Source organism: Lagopus muta, chromosome 3, assembly GCF_023343835.1.
Source record: "Lagopus muta isolate bLagMut1 chromosome 3, bLagMut1 primary, whole genome shotgun sequence".
NCBI lineage: Eukaryota > Metazoa > Chordata > Aves > Galliformes > Phasianidae > Lagopus > Lagopus muta.
Window position 1 is genome coordinate 18,378,723 of NC_064435.1, and position 19,148 is coordinate 18,397,870.

A 19,148-nucleotide genomic window follows, 5' to 3' on the forward strand; every position below is an offset into this window, starting at 1 on the left:
CCATTCTGGAAAACAAAGTTAAACTTTATTTGGTATCTAAAACAGTAGCTAATGAATAAGTCTTGTTCAGATTTATTCTGTTATCTTATTTCTTATTGGTATAAGTTCTTATCAGTCTTTTTTTTTTTACATCAGTCATATGCTATGCAGTGTAATTTGTGCATTTGTTCTTAATAACTCATTTTTGAATACAAACTCTCATAGATCACATCAGTTTTATATATTCAGGTACATAAATTTGAAGAAATTCTGAGGAAGTCCTTTGAATTCAGTCTCTTGTCCTTTTCTTATTAGTATTTACTGTATCTTCTCTTTCATGTCTTGCAATGGATTTTTCACGTTACTATTTGTATCTTACCAGAAATATTTAAAGATTAGTATCAGATGATTCCTTTAACAATAGCAGATAGGATCACCCTAAAGCAGATTTCTGATGTTTTTCACATTTCTTTGTTTGAAGTGGGAATTAGAGTTTTAACTTCTGGAAAGAGAATGTATTTAAAATAAATAAATAAATAAATAAATAATAGCTTACCTGAGCAATTTTTCATCTGAGTGAAGTTTTCATCTGACTTCTGTTCTGAGCAGTCTTCAGATCAGGTTCTCCTTACTTCTTTGGCTTAATAAAACACATCTGAAGAGAAGAACTTCTGGTTCTAATTAGACTGTCTGTCTAATCTATGCATCTTTCTATCTATCTTGTATCTGTCTATCTATCAGTCTAGTTGGAAGTGTATCTTATAACTTCTGCAGGAAGCAGATTCAATTTTTTCCCTGACAGTAATATGAAGAACTATACAAATTACATTGCAGTGCAAGCATGATCCTTCCTGAAAAATGAAGGTTTTGAGAATCACAGTATCATAATAGGATCATTAAAGATGGAAAAGACTACTAAAATAGTCAATTCCAGCTGTCAGTCAACCATCACTGTGCCCACTAGCCCATGTCCTTCACTGTCACACCGCCATGTTTCTTCAACATCTCCAGAGACAGTGACTTCCCTGTCAGTCTGTTCCAATGTTGATGATTCATTCAGAGCAAAAAATTTGTCGTAATATGCAACCTGAACTTCCCTTTGCACAGCTTGAGTCCACTACCTTATTCTTTTGCTAGTTACCTGGGAGAGAATACCAACATTCACCTCGCCACAGCTTCCTTTCAGGTAGATGTAGAGAGCTATAACGTCTCCCCTGAGGCTTCACTTCTTCAGAACAAGAGTGGACCTGGAAGAAAGAAAGAAAAAAAATAGGGAATACACATCCTCAGAAAAGACAGAAAGCATGCTGCTTCTTCACTGAAAAAAAAACAAGACAAGTCAAGTGGTATTTGTTACATGGATAAGCTCATGAGAGAGGAATGCAAGGGGATAAAAAAGACACGATTAAGACACAAATAATTTTATAACATATAGGCACAAATACATTTCTTACAAATAGTACATTTCAAAGACGTGAGTTATAAATTGTCTTCATCTGAAAAAAAATTACTACTTCAAGTGAGTGGAATATATAACACAGAAGTAGTTTGTTTCTTTCAAGCATTTACCAAGTAATTTGGATATAAGGAAATGATTTTTAGTGACAGGAATTTGTATTAAGATATCCTGTGAGTAACGGCTTTCACAGAGACTCACTCATCTCTGATAAAGAACTTCCTGTCACCATACTTTATTAAAAAATCGCTTCTGACTGAAAATGCTACTCAGTTAATTGTAATAATAATTGACGTTTTCATCAGTATTACAAAATGAGCCAGCATATTCTCCTCTTCTTCTGAGGTTTAGCTTGTCCAGTAGAGGCTAGCTCTTGAAACTGTTTAGTTCTGACCAAGGCTGTGTACATTTCTACCACAGGATCTAAGGGAGCAAGAACAAAATCATTTTTTGCTTCAGAGAGCTTTGGATCACCAGATTAGGCAATGGAGATGGTATCACACAAGAAAGCTTCTTCATTTTTTGGAATATTTCTTGATGAAGAAAATTAGCATAGTATTGAGCAGTTGCGTTTTAACTATGCTGTATTGAATATAGTTTTTAATGCTTATTGAAGAAATTCTCTAAGCAAAAGGTGGGCATGATATTTTACAAAATCCAACAGATATTTTGAGAGATTTTGTTTATTTTTTAATAAGGGAGAGAGATCCTTTGGTACCTGCTCTGCTATCCTCCAAATGAACGTTGTATGCTCTCATCACTGAATAGTTTTCTTTTGATGGACATATGTCTTCCTGATCTGTTCCATTTGGGACTCACTGAAGCAGCCCTTCACCTAGGAATTCATGTCAAATCAGTGTTATAATTATCTGACTCTGGTGTTAATCTACTCTCATTCAATTTTTAGTATCCCAGTGAAGTCCAAGTAAAAGAGAGAAGAGCAACCTGTAAGCAAAGAAAGAGAGAGAGAGAGTGGAAGAAAATTCAGTCCTACCTCCAAAATTCTTTCTTTTTTCCCAAAGTGAAACAAAATTACTTTTTTCTTTTTAAGGACATAAATATTTACCTCTAATCTATACAATTTATTTATTTGAAAATAACAGAAGATAAACTACTCTTACACTCCCAGTTTGTCTTAGAATACAAAATCAAGCTTTCTTTTTCTCATCTCCTTTGAATACATATAGTAAAAGCCACATTAAGTATCTGTATATTCCCAGGATACATTTTTGCTAGAGTGCAGGCACTTTGGGAAAAGGGTTCTCCAACTAGCCTGCCTTGTTAGGAAATACCTAATTTTAGTTGAAGAGTCAAGACGTGAGATTGAAATCCAGGCAAGAGGAAGAATCAGTGCCTATTGTATATAGATAACTGGAGGAAAGTGCGCTGTATGGGACTCACTGCCAGTCCAGAGGTACCATTTAAGTGAAGTTTGTACTTCAAAACTGGGATCTGCTTTTTGGGATTTTTCCTCATGAGGAAATCTGCTCTGTATGTTAAGGAAGGACAAAGACAATAATTTCTGTGTCTACTGATACATTTGGATTAGAAGGAACAAGAATGGCTGCAGAACTTGAACAAGATTGCAGGAAATAATTCGAGTGGGGAATAATTGTACAGGCACTTAGTTCTGTATTTAGCTTGAAAGTAACTTTTCATTTAAACTTTGGAGAAGGTGCCTCTGAGTTCCACCCAAACATATTTTTGAAACATTGCACAAAGTATTTGTTTGTATTTAATAAAAATAACTATGAATATTTATTATTATTTTAATGTATTTTTAAGTTAGCATTATTTAACACATGGTTATTTCAGAAAAGTTTAACCTGTTTCTATAGGCCATATGTTTATTTTAAAATAAATATACAGTGAGTAATCCGATGTGATGAAAATGAAAAATTATTCTGAACTTTTAAGAAATTATCTTCTTAAACAAAATCCATGCCACATCCTAAGCTAAGGCAAAATGAGCTGAATATTCTTTATGGCTTCTGGGAAGACACTGCTGTTGTAAAACACTGAATTATTATCTGCCTTTTTCAGTGAATTGTCTGACAGGAGATGAACCCATAGAATATATTGACTGTGTCTGGTTTCAATTTTATTTTGTCTATAAAAAGTCAAAGCTTCCTATGAGCATTATCAGACAAAATAAATATAGTAAGAGAGATAATTTTTTAATAAACTTGGAGTAACATGATTTAAGCAGAATACCCCCACAGCATTTGCCAAACCTAATAAAAGTCTTTTGCACCCTACTTATTATTTTTGAATAAGTATCAACTTCTTAAATTCTTCAGATAATTTTTCAATTTAGTATTGAATTAAATTTCTTTGTGCTCATGACTGCTTTTTGTCTTTGTTAAGCATTATGCCACTGTAAATGAGGTGAAGTGGAACCTGGAAATCATCTAGAGTAATTATAAAATATGCTTTTATTGTCTTTGATTCTATGTGTTAATGCATATAAAAGGACAACACATTCTTTTTTTTTTCTTTTATAATGTATATATAAAACAGTTGGACACTGTGTCAAAACATACACAATTCTATGATATAGCTGTAGGCATAAAGAACCAGAAAACTCGTTGCTTCATCCTGGTACATATATGCTTCATCCTAGTACATATATACTTCATCCTATGATGAAGTATCATGATACTTCATTCATATATACATATACATATTGCTCTGAAAGTAAATTGTGTTATCATGTCTTCAAGACCCATTCTAAATGTAGTGCAAAACACCACAAGATTATTCCTTGATAACAAAACTACTCACTAATTGTGATTAAACATCTTTTTTTCATAACTTCAGGTGAAACTTGGCCAAAATACAATCATAATGCAGTTTATCAACAGCTGCAAAAATATATTTCCAGTTTGTGAAAAATAAAATGAAACATGAAAATAATTTATGCTAAGTCAGTGCAAAGACTTGTGTATCCTGCCTGTGACTAATGCTGAGCATTATATTTTGAGAAAATATATTAGGGAATGCAAGCATTTTCTCAATTTCTAAAGAGTGCTCGTGAGGAAAATGTGGGAGAGTTCTGAAAACTTCTGGAAATTTCTGAATTTTTCCTGTTATGATAACCACTTTTTTGGGAAATTGAAGTGCCCAGTTTACCAGTCATCCCAAAACCTTATGCAAATTTCAAGGAAAAAGGAATATGACAGCATTTTGCAGTAAAATTTAAAGTTTAAGGAATTAACCCCTGTACTTGGAAATATGTAATGGATGAAATACAAAAAGTGAATGACAAAATTGTATCTCTTAGTCACTATAAACGCAATTTTGGAACAGCACTGAAACCCCATTGGGTTTCAAAGGGAATTATAATTAAATACAAACGAATTCATGAAATACAGATGTTTCTTCTACTAGATTGATGGCTGAGGATGGCTTGAAACACCTCTTGTACTTCATTGTTTTTAAGTGCAAACTTTTAACATGAAGCACTTGTTACAGTCATCTGAATACAAAAAACCAAGAATGTTGACAGAGCCAATAGGTGAAGGAAAACAAATTCATTTAATAACAGTTTGGGGTCTGAAATAAACAACTTTTTCCCATGTAAGTTGATAAACATGGTTTATAGGCAAAGCTGAAAGCATCTTATCACTTGGCACAAAGTTAAACAGCAGAATGTGTATAACTTTCCTGTTAACTAAAATGCTTGACTTTCATTACTGAATCGACTTGCAAACAGCAATCCTAATGAGGTATGTTTTTGCAGAATTTTGTCTCTTATTGAAGTCCGTTCTCATTACTAAAAATCTCCCTGAATTTCTACCAAGTATTTTCTAAGATTTGCTGTGGTGATAGTTTGAGTTCCTTTGTAATCTCCATCAAATCTCTCCCAGATGTCTAAGGATACCTCAGAGGCAATATATGTTGAATATCTGCTTTTGGCTGGCTGGTTTGCTCCTGCTGATAGGCAGCTGGAAAGCTGCTGCATCTCCCTGGGCCTGCCCACTCCATGCAGCAGTTCTGCTGAAACTTTGTTGAACTTCATGTTTGTGAGATGTAGATCCCATTCTCAAAACTGTTCCAGGCAATTCATAAAAATAGCATACAGGTGTGCATCACAAGTGCACAAGCTTGCTTCCATAAGTCTTCTGGCTGAAGAAAAGAATATTTTGCATTTGAAGATAAAATTCAGAACTGCGCTTGAAGGCACTGAGGTATAATCAAAACAGCCTTGTATGATCTTTCTTTGCTATCATTTTCTCTACCAGTGTCAGGGTAGGAATGCAAACTAAAAGTTAATTCACACAAAATCAGACTAGTGTCTGATTTAGATCTAATAAAGCTCTGATTACCTGTTTATTTGTTTGGTTTCCAATCATAATAAGTGCTTAATAAAATACAGTACCCATCCTAAGGACTATTCATTTCTTCAGAGGTATTTTTTGTATTCTGCTTACTACTTTGTTTTTATTTCATAGAAGCAATCTAATTTAAAAGGAGTGTCTCACGATAGAGACGATAATAAAAAAATACATATTTTTTTTCTAATTAGGGCATGTCAAGAGATTTATTTGAATATATAGTAACAAAAAAGCTTTTAATTGTAAATGGAAATTGGTTTTGAGAATGCTGTTCACCAATTAAAAAAAAAATTAGTTGAGAAATTCAGCAGTACATATGAAACACAAATCATTTTTAGCCTACTCATTTCTAATCTGATTTTCAATAAAGTAGCTCTTTCGAATGTTGCTAATGCAGAGACTTCCCCCATAACATTTTTTTTTTTTCATTTTTATATTCCTTCTGTTCCTTTTGCTTCAACTTCATTTCCTGTGGTCAGGAGAGCAAACCACTTAGCAACAGATTTTCATCTTAGCGTAATAACATGTGAAAAGGGAGAAGGAAGTGCAAATGCGAAGAAGAAAAATTATTATTTTCAGAATAATTATGTATGGTGTCTGGAGTTTATATAGAACACATATGGGAACACAATGTTAAAAAGCCACATGTACTGTACCCTGAATAAGCTGTAATTTAAATAAGATAAGACAAATATAATTCAGTAGAGCCATAGTTCAAAGGAGAGCCCCTACTGCTTGCCAGCAGTGAGAAAATGGGAGAAAGAATTTGACAAAAATCTTCTTTTAAAGGAAGAAGGCTGTTAAAAATAATAATATATATTTTCTAGAATAAGAAGCTACATAGGTATCAATGTCACATATTTTGACTGGTATACAGACACCTAAGCTCCAGTGATAAAAGAACTTATCACGTCTGGATTTTAGGGAGAAAAACTACCTGCTGAGTAGCCCTGCAGAGTATGTTTTCCTTTCCTTTCAGACAAGCAGCAATAACCATGGGCAAAAGAGAATGTCAGAGACTGGCTCCAATAGGTCACTGCCAACATTGTTGCAGCAGGAGTGGCTATGTATGAGAGCCATAGGGCAGAGAGATAAGGTGAGGTGATGGAAAGGATCAAAAGAACAGATATGAAATGTAGGAAACCACTCAGCTTCAGGCATGGTTTATGTAGATAAGGAATAGGCCATTACATTTTAGAAAGTATGTACAAATTAAAATACGCATGCAAACAGAATCAAAGCAGTAGGTGAGAGACACAGAACCATCATCATGGGAAAGCGTGAGGAGCAGAGCTCAAACTGACAGATTGTTCTGTTCAAAGCAAGATATCAACAGAATAGGATTCACAACAAACAGGATTCACAGGGACTAAAATGGAAAATCATCCCTTTAGAAGGAAGACATAGTGAAATAATGTGCAGGAAAAGTATGGAGTAACAGTATGCTTCTGTACTGAAGTCTAAATCCTCTCTGAGACTCACCATAGGCTGAATCTCAGTTCTTGCAGACTAACACTTTGTGGGATACATGAGTATCACTTCATGCCCTCTGAGCTAAAGGGTAGCCATACAGAATATCATCTGTTAATACTATGATGGGCACTGCAGAGAGAAAGTCACTTACCATAGTGAACGGTAAAGGAAAATATTTGACATTCATTGCAGTCTAGTCTAGAGATATTTTATTGTTAACTTCTGTCATTTCTTTCATTATGTCTGGCAGACACAATTTAGTACCAGAAGGTGAATTTGTATCAAAGCAAGAATATCATTTTGTCATTCATGTAATTTAATCAGGAAATTTTCACAAGGGGCTTCTAAAAACATTCCTGGCATATCAGTATAAGCAAATCAGCACTTTTCCAGCTTCCACTTTTACTAACACTAGAAATATGAAAAAGCATGAACTAGTAACCTTGAAATAGTTCTTCGCAAAAATAGATTACAATTTTAAATAGTATCTACTGTTTGAAGCCAGTAGTTCTCAGATATAAAATAACAGCTTGTAAAGAAGAATAAATTTAATATATAGTATCTTTTTTTTGTGCTAAATAAGGCTTTTAATTATGGTAAAATATTAATTAAACATAAATAAGTTTAAAACCTAGAGGATGCACATATAGTATATGTGATTAGGAGTGCAGTTTGAACATTGGTTATATTTTCTCTTTCATTTTTTCATGTTAGAGAATTGTATAGCTTGGAAATGAGATCATCTGAATATATGAAATGTAAGGAGAGTTAGGTACCTTTAACTACATTATCCTCTGCTGTGCTTTGGCTAATCTATAAAAATATTCGATCTCCTTAAAGATTTCAAAGTAACATAACACACATAGATATCTTATGCCACCTCAGCCTGGTAAAAAAAAATGAAATTTATAGTAGACAAAATCTTAGGCAATATGACTCTTGCGTAGATCAAGAGTGGGGAAAACAAATAGTTTAACTGGGGATCACTCATGGGCTGGGTCTTGTCCTACATATGCTATATGCAGAAATAGATTTTAAACCGAAGGTCTGACACCAGTTATAGCGCACAGTCACAGCAGAGAGATTGTCAGAATGTCCTCCACAGCTAATTTCAGTTCAGTGTGTAATCTAAATAAATGTAAATAAATAAATAATTTTTAAAAAATCATAACGTACAATAGAATTTTCATTTGGTTTAATTGTCTTAATGATAATGAGGTATACAATCATATGAAATGTATCACAGCAATTCTTTACGTTCAATATTGCCACTGATGAATATACATATGTTTTTCTGAAAGTAAAGCCTCTTATTTATTACCATGGAAAATATGAAAGATACAAAAAGAGAAATAACACTGTTTGATTGTGCAAACTCTCAGTTACAAAACGGTTTTTCAACATGGTCTCCACTATTAGCTGCACATTTTTGCCAGCGATGAACATGATGCATGCCATGCTTCTAAAAACTAGCACCAGTGGAAGTGATCCACCGTTGCTGTTCCACTGCTGAAACACACCATCCACCGCCTCACTGTGATCACATCCACTGTTTGGTTTACAGAAACTTTCAGCAAGTATCAGTGAATGTCAGTGGGTGTAATTTTTTCCTCATGGAGGAATTCAGTTTCACACTTTTGCTTCATCTGCGTTCCTGTGTCAGATGCCTATCTGTCATACTGTCCCTCAGCTGACATCTATTACACAGTGACAAAAAATAATGAGATACTGGTGGGAAGGATCACCCTCTACTGCCATACCACCAGCATCCGCCTTATATTATCTGCCAGTAAAATAGGAGGTATTACTTTTGGAGCAATCCTTATAGAAATTTAGTATCCTACTATTAATGTCTTGCAATTGAGAAGTGATTTTCAATTGATAATATCCACTGCCCTCAAAAATATCAGTTGAATTTCACAATTTTCATTCCTGTTAAGTATTGACAGACTAATTTTAAAGACTGGGACACAGAAACTCCATGACCAGTAATTAAGATGTATAGGTAAAAAGTGATGATGATTTTATTATTGTATAAATATTCTATAAATTATGATAATTAAATCTAATTTTTCTGTCAACTTTTTTCCAGGGTTTTGGTAGCCCATCAGGTGAACATTGGCTGGGGAATGAATTCATCTTTGCAATTACAAGTCAGAGGCAGTATTCTCTAAGAATTGAATTAATGGACTGGGAAGGAAACCGGGCTTATTCACAGTATGACAGATTTCACATAGGAAATGAAAAGCAAAATTACAGGTAAGAATCTCTTGAAATTCTTTTTCCTCTGCTGAGTGATAAACATTGTTCATTGTTTCCTTGTTAAATATGAGAAAGGATAATAATATGATTTTGATTTTCATGTAGAGTCAAAAGGATGCTAAAAAATGCCATAGCAATCTAATTTCTCATTGAAAGGTTATAAAAAAAACTAATACATTTGAGAAATAAAGAGTGAACAAACAATTGCCCAATTTGTAAGAAGTGCTTAAAATTGCATAATTTTTTGCATACCTAAGAGCATCACAACTCAAAACTGATTGAATAGGAAAAAAAAACCAAACATGGTATGAATTACATGAATTACTGTCATTTTTGCTTGCATTTATTCTGCACTGAACAGCAACAATGCAGACCATTGAGGAATAGGAAGAATGTTGCAAATTTAACTTCTGTTAAAGCTTGTAGTAAGGATTTTAAGGATACATGTAGATAATTCCTGGAAAAATAGTGAGAAAATTTCTTGTCTTGTTTTAAAATTCTAGACTGTCTTTTTGGTAACATAGCAGGCAAACCTGGAAACACTTTGGGGATTTCTGCCTGTCTTAAAACCATATGAAGTGCCCAAAGCAGGGGAAAGGCAAGGATTTTTGGGGTAGGGCAGTGCTATTTGTCCCTCTGTCAGCCTGGGAACTCTGCTGGGTGCTGTGACCCAAAGCTGCTTCAGGTGTGAACAACCAAGACCAGACATGAATTTAAGAAAGAACCTGCATATATTTAATTGTCCCTTTCTTTGAACAGATTTAGCCTGATCAAAATAGTATTATTTCCATATGGCAGATTCCACAGAGCAGGGACTTGGCAGTCTGTGCCACAAACAAGACAATATTTTTGGGGGAGGAAAGGAAATCTAGCCTTACAGATACAAGTGGTAGCGTACCATTTATTATCAAAGCCCTAGCCCAATATGTAACCTTTCTTCACATGTCTTTTGTTGGCTGTATTTAACTTTGTCTCAAACAAAGGGCCCTTAAAGTGCTTGGGTGATGAAACTGACACCTGGAGATTTCTTAAATAGATTAAGTTTAACATTTTGATGGACAGTAGAGGAACCCTAGAAAAATCATCCTGAATGAATCTAGATCTACAGTTGTGTATGGCAACAGGGAAGTATTTTGGAAAGGAAAATCGCTTCATTAGAAGAAAAGATGATTTTTTTGGCTATATAAACTGTACTTCCTGAGCTGTAGAAGATGATCTATTAAAATATTTCTAGTGAATCTGAAAAATAAAATGTTTCAAAACTGTAGATATTAAATCAGAAAGGGTGTGCAGGCCTTAAAAAGTGTAAAATTGGGTAACATGACTGAATTTTGCTACTCATGTTCAAGTCACATTTCCACAAACACCTGTAGGAATTTCAACTGAGAACACTGACTGTATTTCTGGTTCTTGCTCTCCTTCATATTTCAATTGAACACCAGAATTTGCTCAATACAATCTGTCTGGGAAATGGAGAATTGGTTTCATTAACATTATTCTGGAATAAACAGAGAGCTAAAAAAGCTCTATCATCTCTGTTGGACCTTGTTGTTTCAGATGAATTACTCAGTTACTTTTACTCAAACATATCTGAATATTTAAAGAAAATAAGGAAGTTCCAGAACTAATGAATTGTAAGCCATGTGACAATCTAAATTGTTTTTTTAACACTTGACAAATGTATTGGTGCCTTGTGCAGACACACATACGTCTAGCAAACATTTTGTGAACAAAGTATATGATGGACTTTTCTAGAAATTATTATAAAAATGCATCCTGTGACATGACAACTCTTTATTTTGCTTGCCAGCATCACTATCTGCGATAGAAGCAGCTCCAGAAGGCAGACCAAATAAAAGCCTGATTATTGAGCCCTAGGCAGCTGGCCGCTCCTCAGAGAATGCTGTTTGTCCTTTATCTAAGGAACTACTATTTAAATGAGCCCTCTGAAGTTGAAAAGCACAGTTCTCAAACTTCTGCTTTTCCTTTTGTTCACAGTTGTCAGCTGTCAGGCATTTGCCATATTTGCTTTCAATACCTCAAGCACAGAGCAGCATACCTTTTTCAGAACATCAGTTACTGTTTGTTTGAAGTCATCTCACCATACGAATTAGATATTCTTTAATTTTGGTAGCCATTAGAATTTTCTGCTTGTGGCCAGCAGTAAATTCTTCTTCAGCATTGTTTGGACAACTAAGGGATTGTAGGTTATCCATACTTTACGTTGGTTTCAAGAAACACAAGTTAACTAAGAAGTGTCGGACAATAAAGAAAAAAACTTCTGAGGTGATCTGGATAGTAGATAAATAGAGGAAGGATATTGAAATGAAAGGGAAAGCTCAAGAAATTGAGCATTTATGCTATGGTAGTACCTTGTACATTTGGAAGACAGGAAAAAATTATAAAAGATCCAGGTCTAGCAATTGAGTAGAGTAAGTTAAAAGATGCAAATACCACAAAGTGATAAGATGCTTCTATGAAAATACGGAAACTCATTTTCATGCTATTTTTCCAAAATCCAATCCCAACATTATGCAGAGCTTGATTCACTCTGGATAACTCCCAATTGGTGATTTCACAAGAGTTCTGTTTTTTCTCTAGGTTGTTTGTATTCTCTTTACTACTTTTTATTAGCTTAAAGAATCTGTGATTAAAAAGAGTAATGCTGAACATATGTATGTTAAAAATATTCTTGTTTCTCTTTCAAAATGAGGCAGCTCCAAAAAGGTTTCTGGGAATGTAGAATCAAATGTATTTATCCCAGATGATGACTGCAATGAAGAAAGTAGAGATGAAAATTTGTGTAGTGAAATAATAAATGTATAATGATAAGTAACGGAAACAGGAAAAACAGTGTTGCATCTCCCTTGAAGGTTTCGATAGCCTGGAAGTTTTGAAGTGATTAATTTCCTTTGTAATTTCCTTAGATTTCTTATTTACATGAGAAGATTGAACAGAAAGCTGTGTTTAAGTTCAATGAAAATACTCTTTGACCAACTTTTTGCAAATCTTGCACTATGTCAAGTAAAATCTCCATACAGTAAAAAGAGTCAGGTCTTACAAGCCCACATTTAGTGCAGTGTTTTTTAGAAAGTCAAAAGACGTATAACAGAAATATAAAAATTTCATTAGAAGAGTCACCCAGAATTCACCTAGCCTCTACTATTTTCCTGTATAGACTAGTGCACTCTTGTCAACGTTGCTGCTTTTGTGAGCCATATGGTTATGTTTTGTGCTGTGTCCTCAGACCCTCCAGAATCAACCCAGAAAAGTAATCATGTCAGGATTCCAGGCTCCACATTTCATAATCCTACATATTAGTTAATGACAGCAGATATACTGAAGTCGGATTATGAACAGCAAAAATTTCAGGCTTCGTGCACATCTGTTTTTGCCACTCACAATGTAGAAATAGCTCTTCGAAGTGAGGCATGGGATGAAGAATGGGGGAAATAACATTTTAAATTAGCCAAATTGTTTGTACCTCAGAATCCTTAGAAATGTTTAATAGGCTCTCTATGACACTGTATTACAGTATTTTGTCAATCCATTATTTAGAAAATCTTCCAATTCCTACAATGACTTACTGTCTTTGTTCTCACTCATGAAGAAACATGATTAGATGATGAGTGAGTACCACTTAGGTTGGCATGACTTTGGGATTGCTGAAAGCATAAGTGAGAACTGTGAATGGATAGAGAACGTCCCAACTTTTTTGAGTGAGTTGCTGTTTTAAGGTGATAATTTGTAATTTAGGAGAACAATCTTTGTTTGGAACCAGCATGAGAAAGAGATTAGGAAATCTTGTAAAAAATGGAAGATAGTATAGATGTATTTTCAGTAGAATAAACAGGAGACAAGTAGACAGGGAATATCAGTTACACAGAGAAAATTTAGATGTAACATTCCTCAGAGGAAAGAAGTTGATGAAATTTGTTGCAAACAGAATGGGGATTTTCAGTGATGCCTTTGCCATGAGTAACTTTTTCTTTCTGTTGCACTTGAGTAGTTTAGATAAAACAGGGAATCAGTCTTATCTGGAATTTTTTTCTGATCCATCTGCTTAGTTTCCTTGTTCTTAGCATCACAGTGAACCTTAGGTGGCCCAGAAGACCATGGAGGACACAGATGAAACCTGTAGGTAGCTAAGCAAGAAAATAATCATAGATTTAGTGTCCAGACCCCATCACTGTTTTGCCAAATATGAAATCTATAGAATAACTCAAAAAATAGTCATGGTGCAAAATTTTGAACCCATAGTCATTTGCATTTATTTAGAAACTTGAAATTCATTTTGCAAATCTGCTTCACAGGAAATACACATGAAAAATCATTTTAACAGACAGAATGGTATCTGTGGCATGCATCCATTACATGATTTGAAGATAAGTTCAATATTTTTTTCACCAAACAATTGGGCTGTTCTTTTTTATTTATCTGTTTGAGTAAAGAGAAAAAGCATGGACTGCAGCTGCACAGACATGACTGTATCAAATCTTGCCATAACAGATATTCAATGGCCAGCAGGTTGAGGGAGGAGATTCTTCTATTCTGACCTGGTAAGACCACATCCAAAATACTGTGTCCAGTTCTGGGCTCCCCAGTTCAAAAGGAGAAAATTCACCTAGAAAGAGTCCAGTCGAGGGTCACAAAAATGATTACAGGCCTGGAGCATCTTCTGCATGAGGAAAGCCTGAGAGACCTGGGACTGTTCACTTTGGAGAAGAGAAGGCTGAGTGGGGTTCTCATAACTGCTTATAAATATCTAAAGTACAGAAGTAAAGTTGATGGGGGCAGGCTCTTCAGTAACATGCAGACATAGAACAAGGGGCAATGGCCAGAAACTGGAACACAGAAAGTTTCATACTAACACAAGGAAGAACTTCTTCACTGTAGAGTATATGGGAACTGTTGACCACAGCCTGGACCTCTGATTGACCACCTGAGGCAAGCAATAAGTCTACCGTGGGAACACAGGTGAAGGCAATTCACCTGTGCCACCAAAAGGGGTGGAGCCTGGCTCCATCTCACCTAGATCCCATTTAAGTGTTGACTGCCACTGAGGAAGGATCTCTTTCTGGAGTTCACTCCTCATGGAATTTATTGTGAGCCTATATCATTAGTTAGCATTTTTCATTTATTATCTTCACACTGCAGTAATCCTACTTAGCCTAACCTCTGTGCACAGAATCACAGAATTGTAGGGGTTGGAAGGGACCTCTAGAGATCATCAAGACCAACCCCCCTGCCAAAGCAGGTTCCCTACACCAGGTCGCACAGGTAGGCGTCCAGGTGAGACTTGAATTTCTCCAGAGAAGGAGACTCCACCACCTCCCTGGGCAGCCTGTTCCAGTGCTCTGTCACCCTCACTGTGAAGAAGTTCTTACGCACATTTGTGCAAAACTTCCTATGCTGCAGCTTATGTCCATTTCCCCTTGTCCTTTCTCCACGTACCGCTGAAAAGAGACTGGCCTCACCACTATGGCCCCCTCACCTCAGATATTTATAAACCTGGATCATGTCCCCTCTCAGTCATCTTTTCTCAAGGCTAAACAGACCCAGTTCACTCAGCCTTTCTTCATAGGGGAGATGCTCCAGGCCCTTCACCATGTTTGTGGCCCTCCACTGGACTCTTTCCAAGAGATCCCTGTCTTTTTTGTACTGGGGAGCCCAGAACTGGACGCAGTACTCCAGATGAGGCCTCACCAGGGCAGAGTAGAGGGGGAGGATCACCTTTCTCAACCTGCTGGCCAGGCTCTTTTTAATGCATCCCAGGATGCCATTGGCCCTCTTGGCCACAAGGGCACAATGCTGGCTCATGGCCAATCAGGACGCTCAGGTCCCTCTCTGCAGAGCTCCTCTCCAGCAGCCCATCCCCCAGCCTGTACGGGTGCGTGCAATTATTCCTCCCCATTAATTGTACACAGAGTGACAGAGCACTGGAACATGCTGCCCAGAATATTGTGGAGTCTCCTCCTCTGTAGGTATTAAGACCCATATGGACACTTGCTTGTGTGACGTACTATAGGAAACATGCTGTAGCAGAAGCTTGAACTATGTGGACTATAGAGGTCCCTTCCTACTGCTACAGTTAAATGATTCTTTAATGCCAAGCTACTACATCTGTCCATATGTAGATACCTGATTTCCCAAGAGCTGCAACTTGTAGAACTACCAATGAGGTCTTGCACTAATATAGTTAATGTTCACATGATAGAAAAGCAGTGATGTCTACTTTTCTCTAGATTATAACTTAAAAGTGAGAAACTAAAAATAAATAATAAAATAAATTGGATTTATGTTGAGTAATGTGGTGCATTAAAGGTGTCATGGGAAAAATAATTTCATTGGCAGAATATTTATTATTTTAATCTGATGGAGTTAGTTATTTGCAGATTTCTTTGTGAACTCTTTTTAATCTTAAACAGTCTCATGTAAAATGAATGCTGGTATTAACCTTCGAGCCCTTTTAATGGAGAGCTTCTAATCTGCACTTGTTTACAATAATTTACTTTTGTACTCCTCATGTTTCAAAATCAATCGATCAATTTTGTTTGCACGTCAGCCGACAATCTCTTTATTTAAAGGAAAGCCAACTGAAAATTCACAGTTTCAGTCTAGAAATAATACAATTTTCATTCAGAAATGTAATTACATTTGCAATTTTATGCAATTCTGTATACAAGTCTGTATTTTTAATAGTAGCATTTCTTAAGGCATAAAAGCACGCAATGTAAAGAGCCTATTCTTTCATTTCATTTCTTATTTTTGTCACAGTTGACTCTAGAAATCTATAATGAAATAATATCTAGAATATGTGTGAAAGACAGAAAAAGTGCCCCAAATGCTCTGAGAAGTTATTCCCTTGAGACTTTAGGAATGTATTATTGGACTTGCTTTGCAAGGTGTGAACTATAGGTTCTACAATAAGCCCTCTTCCAGGACAAAAGCAAAGTCTTCAGTATGAGTTATTAAAAGAATATCTAGTATAACAAAGATCTCACCATTTCTGTGTATCCATTTATCCATCTGTAGTCTATTTTCACTATTAGATCTTTAAAGCCACTTCCAAGTTGTTGTTATCTTTTGTCTTGCTTTTCTGTATCTCCCTTTTACTTCAGCTGGTTAATTTCCAACTGCCTTCGACTGATATATTTTCTTCACCAAAACTGAATACATCTTCAGGGGGGTTTTGGTAGGCTCTTGATAAGAAGGTTTAAGTAATCAAGTTTGATTGTGCTTTTATATTTTTAGAAGCTTTTCTATGGTTTTTCAGGGTATTCAAGCACAGAAGCTTGTTTTCTGACATGTTCCACCAGAGTTATCACTGTGGAACACAGTTGGCATGTCATTATCTCTTTCTCCGGGCTTCTACATTCAATTTTTTTTTTTTTCAAAGGAAAATACATGAGTAAGAACAAAAGTATCATATTTTCCCTTAAAGCTTATCTACAATAAAATAACACATCAGTTCAAACTTACTTAAGGCAAGAAAAAAACTCCTTTGTAACAATTTATTGGACTTAAACATCATCCTGGATTTATAGAATTTAAGTGTTAATAAACAAATCAAATGTGGTTTCTTACAGGTGGGCGACATAAAGCTTTCCAGTGTTAACATTAAAGCTGTTGGACTCTAGGAACAGATTGCAGGACCCTAACTAGGACGCTCGAATCTCTGTACATGCTTGGGGAAAGATAAGCTCTTTAGACTGGAAGCCAAATCAGGCAACATGTATAGCAGAGAGCTGCCTGGAGTAAGCTATTAGGAAATTCTGAAAATAGTAAGGCATCCATTTATATCCACTGATGATTCATAGCTTGTAGCCTGAAAGTAGGAGATGATATCGTGTCATACTCAGAAAAGAAATGAAAGAGCCTGGATTAAAGCCTTCATTTTCCAGAGGAAATTCAGAGAACAATTATTGTTTCCCAAAAGAGAAGGACAGTCTGTGCTGCAGAGGAACGGGCTCTTCACTGAGGCTCTAATACTGTTCAGGAAAGAATTCAGTGTTCAAAGGATAAGTAGGTGTGCAGATCACTCCAAAATGATGTCTCCTATTTATTGCCATGGAAAGTACAACAGATTGAAAGAGCACAATAGCAGTGTTTGGTAGAGTAAATTCTCAGCTACAAAATACTATTTTGCAATATAGTCATCACCATTAGCTGTTCATTTTCACCACCAATGAGCAAGACCCTGCATGCTGCACTCAAAACAATCCGCACCAGTGGGGGTGTTCCATTGTCACCTCTGCTGAAATGTACCACCTACTGCCTCACTGTGTTCACTTCTACTGTTTTGTCTCCAGAAATGTTCAGAAGGAACTTTTGAATGTCAGTAGGTGCACTTTAGTCCACATGGAAGAATTCAGTTCCACACCTTTGCTTCATCCACTCTTTCTTGTCAGACACCATTTTGTCAGAGTGCCCCTCTGCTGCCATCTGTTGCACGGCAACAAAATGTAATGGAATATTAGTGGGTAGGTTCCATTTCTACTACCATGTTCCGCCAACATCTGTTTCAGGCATCATGGGTCAGCATAATAAAATGAGGCATTACTTTTAGAGCAGTCCTCATACATACATATCACCATTAAGACTATTGAACAAGTACTTTAGCAAAATTTATTAAATCTTTAAGGCAATGGACTTAAAAATCCTCATGGTAAGAATTCTCACCAAATAACAACACCAAAAAGATCTATGTGTTTCTTTAATTCACTTCTGTTATAATATTTCCAAGGTATTTAAACCTATCAACCTTTGTGTTAGTATAGAAAGTAGTGTATTGTTGAAACCAGTAATTTCATGCCTAATCTGGGCTTTAAGACGAAACACTCCCTGAATAAAAGGACCTTGTGAAGGTGAGATACTTCAGCATATATGCCCCTCAGAAAGAATTTTTTATTTCAAAGCTGTACTTCATAGGATATCCAGACATCTTCAAATGTATACGGCATTTCGATTCAGACTGTTCACCACAGAGATATATGTAATGTCTTCTGTTAGGTTCTATTTCTAAAAAAAAAAAAAATAGCACAGTAATTAATTTTAAATGCGATAGTAATTTTCTTATTTGGCACTTGAGAATGCTCATTGTCATTTTTTCATTCTTTAAATTTATGTGGGTCCTGTGTAATGCCATAAATGTTAAACTTTATGCAATATATAATGACCACCAGAATATCAATTAGCACAGAGAAAATTTGTGCAGAAAGTCTAAAAGAGATGTGTAAGGACATGTCAAAAGTTATAGATGTATACGATACCACGGTGTGAGCACTTCCATTACTGGTTGCTAATAACTGGTACACTGATGATTTACCATTGCAGTATAATGAATTGAGTTCAAGGGCACAAACACTATATTCTCACAAAATGCCTGTGAGAGACATATTCAGAAGTAAAATGCAGGATGAAAAAAATATACCAGTAAAATTTAGGCTTACAGAATATCTCCCTCTTTAGTGCAGATTCAGAGATTGTAGAATTCTCCCTGTTTTTGTCTAAATGTTAGGAAATGAAGCACATTTTCAAGAACCAGAATACAGGTTCAGCTCAAAAGTATTTAGCCTGGACATTGATCTTGCTATAACTTTAGTCACAACGGAAGAAACTGACACTTCCAAATGTTGGGT

General features: G+C 35.6%; 1 protein-coding gene across 1 annotated transcript in view; it reads left to right on the top strand.

Annotated features, from left to right (window-relative positions):
• Positions 1-19,148, top strand: part of ANGPT1 (angiopoietin 1) — a 162,597-nt gene that overhangs the window by 114,709 nt on the left and 28,740 nt on the right. The window contains exon 7 of the mRNA XM_048939878.1: positions 9,338-9,504. Coding sequence (XP_048795835.1) covers positions 9,338-9,504 — 167 coding nt within the window. The remainder of the gene's footprint in view (positions 1-9,337; positions 9,505-19,148) is intronic.